At 35.9% G+C, this 3,376-nt stretch overlaps 1 protein-coding gene across 1 annotated transcript; it reads right to left on the reverse strand.

Moving 5' to 3' along the window:
• Positions 1–2,523: 2,523 nt before the first annotated feature.
• On the reverse strand, positions 2,524–2,913 carry LOC122273152 (uncharacterized). Its single transcript, XM_043057220.1, has one exon. The coding sequence runs from the start codon at positions 2,911–2,913 to the stop codon at positions 2,524–2,526; it is 390 nt and encodes a 129-aa protein (XP_042913154.1).
• Positions 2,914–3,376: the final 463 nt, after the last annotated feature.

Consider the following 3,376-nt stretch of genomic DNA (forward strand, 5'->3'; position numbering starts at 1 on the left):
CTGAATATTTACGTGCCGGCGAGATGTGTAAAGGTAAAACATACATGACACCATTACGAACTAAACAACATTAGTTTTGGCATTCTCCACGCATATCGGGCAGTATACTGAATAACTATTACGGTGATTATTTTCTTAAGCACAGCAATTAAGACAAACATTTTTCTTTTATTAGCAAAAATAAGCAAGATTAAAAATTTAATAAAGGGGTAGACTGAATTTTTTTTCAGATAAAATCTTATTGATATAATTACATTCAATGCTATCTAAGTCTTATATATATAATAAATTTTCTATTCTTTTCTTCCCCCTTCGTTTACTGTTTACTCCCCAATTTGGCATCTTTTTCAAAATTCGTGCTGCACATGATCAATATTTTACTATTTATCTGTTTGAGTATCAACAAACTCTGTGGGTCATGTAATGGTATATATAATATATGTGTTATATATACCCTTACATGTCCCGCAGTGCACACATAATATATGTGATGGTTCGGAATTTTAACAAGCTTCTCGACCAGGCACTCGGATAATGTAATTTTTTAGCCCTGGTGTTTCTTAATTAATGCAATAAAAGGTCTATTGAATAAGGATTTTTTTTAACAAAATTACCATATTAAAGTCCATTTGTACAAGATATATGTATATCATTCATTCAAAAAATTGTTTTGGATAAAGTTTGATTAAATGATTTTAAAACGAAGGAAGGAAATCGTTTTTATTTGTAGCTAGTAGATCATGTTCAATTGTTCTCCTCTGAACATCAACCAGATTTCTGGTTCTTTATTCGTGCAAGATTCGAGCGTTCTGCAGACGGGTCCGTAATTGCATGACCTCCTAGAGCTGTTGCAGTTCTCGCTACTGTGAGGAATTGAAATTCTTGTGTGTGTCGAAATAATTCAATGGCCGAGTCGTTATATTTCAATTTCTATCCCAATTTTAAAATATGTATCTAATTTTGAAGCTAAAAGTTCTCGAAAAATGCTTTAAGTATTCTTATTGGAAAAAAATTCCATTTAAGTTCTACTAAAAATATGATAGGTTTAACTACGATTGATTTAAAAATAAGTTTCTGTTCTCTCGGAAGTTTATTTACTTGCCCATAATTTAAGATTTGCTTCCCACTTTGTATTAAGTAAACACCCGTACCCAATTAAGCTTATGCTGGCATTGCTTTAGTAAATTATCCACTTTAATGTAAAGTGCATTATTCAAATCTAAACTTTATGCAATATTCATTGTTCTATTGTAGTACTGCATAAGCTTCTAACTGTACTGAGTATCATTTCAAATGCTATTCAGGTAGAATTCAATTCCGTTCTAATTATCTTTAAACATATAATGCAATTACACTCCCAAATAGAGAGGGGTAACCTGACTGTGACAAGTCTTTAGGTAAACTAAGTGTTTAACAATAGAAAATAGTTTATATATGGCTAAGGTAATTTTTTTATCGCACTGGCCTACGCTGAAAGGGTTCTGGATACAGTATCAGAAGTAAAACTAAACGTCTGATAATAATATTTATTCTTAGTAGTATGAAAATTATTTAAAATGCATACATCTACGTTTTGATAATTCTCTTAGCTTAACAAATTTTTAAAAGAGTTTTGGATTAAATGCTTAGATTTTATTAATAACAGTAAAAGGGCTCAAACAAGATAGAAAAAAATTATCAATTAGTTCAAAAACAGGTCTTCTCTTACAAAACTAATTTTACGAGAGAGAGAAAAAATTGAATAGTTAAGTAACAGCTTAGTATATAGAGAACTTTTTTACTTCGCAAAACATACTATACCAAGGAAGGCGAACATGAATTTTTTATATCCTACGATATACACTGAGTGGCCAAATTATTATGACCACCCCTTCAGTACGCTGTTGGGCCACCTTTTGCGCGCATTACTGCCTTAATTCGTCTGGGCATGGATTCTATGAGATGTTGGTAGGTGGTAGAAGGTATGCCAGACCATGCTCGCTGAACTGCACTTGCCAATTCCTGCAAATTTGATGGTACTGGATCCATCTGTCTGAGCGCCCGTTCAATTTCATCCCACAAATTCTCAATTGGATTGAGATCTGGGGATTGTGCTGGCCAACGAAGCAAGTTAAATTCTCCGTCATGCTCTTCGAACCATCTGAGGACAATGCCAGCTTTATGACAAGGAGCGTTGTCCTGCTGGAAGTATCCATCCCCGCCAGAGCGCACCATTGACATAAACGGATGTACTTGATCTGCGATGATACTTAAATACCTTTGGGCATTAAGGCGTTGTGGTACAGGAATTAAAGGACCCGTACAATACCAAGAGAACATTCCCTATACCATAACGTTGCCACCACCAGCTTGAAGTGTCGTGGCAATGCAGTTGGGGTTCATGTTTTCGTGCTGTTTTCTCCATATTCCCATCTTGCCATCTGCGCGATGCATTTGAAATCGTGATTCATTGGACCACATGACCCTCTTCCAGTCTACTACTGTCCAATGTTTGTGCTCCTTTGCAAATTGGAGACGTCTGCGCTAATTTAAAGCAGACAGTAGAGGCTTACGAACAGGCCGTCTGCTTCCATACCCTATACGGCGTAATGTGCGTCGAAAAGTCAGTTCAGAGACCTTCACAGTTGCTCCTTGATTAAGATCACTTGCAATTTGCCGCCCTGTTGCTCTCCTGTTGCGCTGCGAAACCCTGGCCAGCCTTCTCTCTTTTCGAGCATTCAGTACCCTGTGACGGCCACAAGTCTGAATCTGAGACCTGGTTTTTTGCTTGATTGTCCATTCTTTGTACGCATTAACAACTGCTGCTCTAGAACACTCCACAAGTGCAGCCGTTTTGCTGATACTCGTTCCGACACATCTCGCACCCACAATCATTCCACGTTGAAATTCAGTTACATCACTTTTCTTTCCCATATCCGAGTAAGCAACACAGTATAACTGATGACTCACTTGTCCAGCATTCCTGTGTTATAGTTATCTTGCCCTCTAGCGGCAGCGCTGTCACGCAATAACTCATTTGCATAAAACTCTAAGGTGGTCATAATAATTTGGCCACTCAGTGTATCTTCGTCAGCTAATCTTAAAAATCCAAGAATCTCAATTTAAAAAAAAATGGAGATGGCAGGTTTTCGGACACATCGATTCAAATATTTTGATACTGTATCAAAGGTAAAAAAATATCAGAGGTTGACGAAAAGAAGCAAATATAATGAGATTAAATTGATTTTTTCAAAGCATTATCTCTTCAGTGAATAGTTGTCTTAAAAATCCTGACTTGTTAATTAAGTATGGTGAAAAAAGCCAAAAGAGGCTGATTTGTTCGAAATAAAATATTTCGATTTATTGATAATAATTTTTTATTTAAAAAAATCTTCAC

The sequence above is a fragment of the Parasteatoda tepidariorum genome, chromosome 2, assembly GCF_043381705.1.
Source record: "Parasteatoda tepidariorum isolate YZ-2023 chromosome 2, CAS_Ptep_4.0, whole genome shotgun sequence".
Classification (NCBI taxonomy): Eukaryota; Metazoa; Arthropoda; class Arachnida; order Araneae; family Theridiidae; genus Parasteatoda; species Parasteatoda tepidariorum.

What these genes read in the sequence shown, in the direction of transcription:
- LOC122273152 (XM_043057220.1), bottom strand. Translation starts at nt 2,913, where the DNA reads ATGGGAAAGAAAAGTGATGTAACTGAATTTCAACGTGGAATGATTGTG.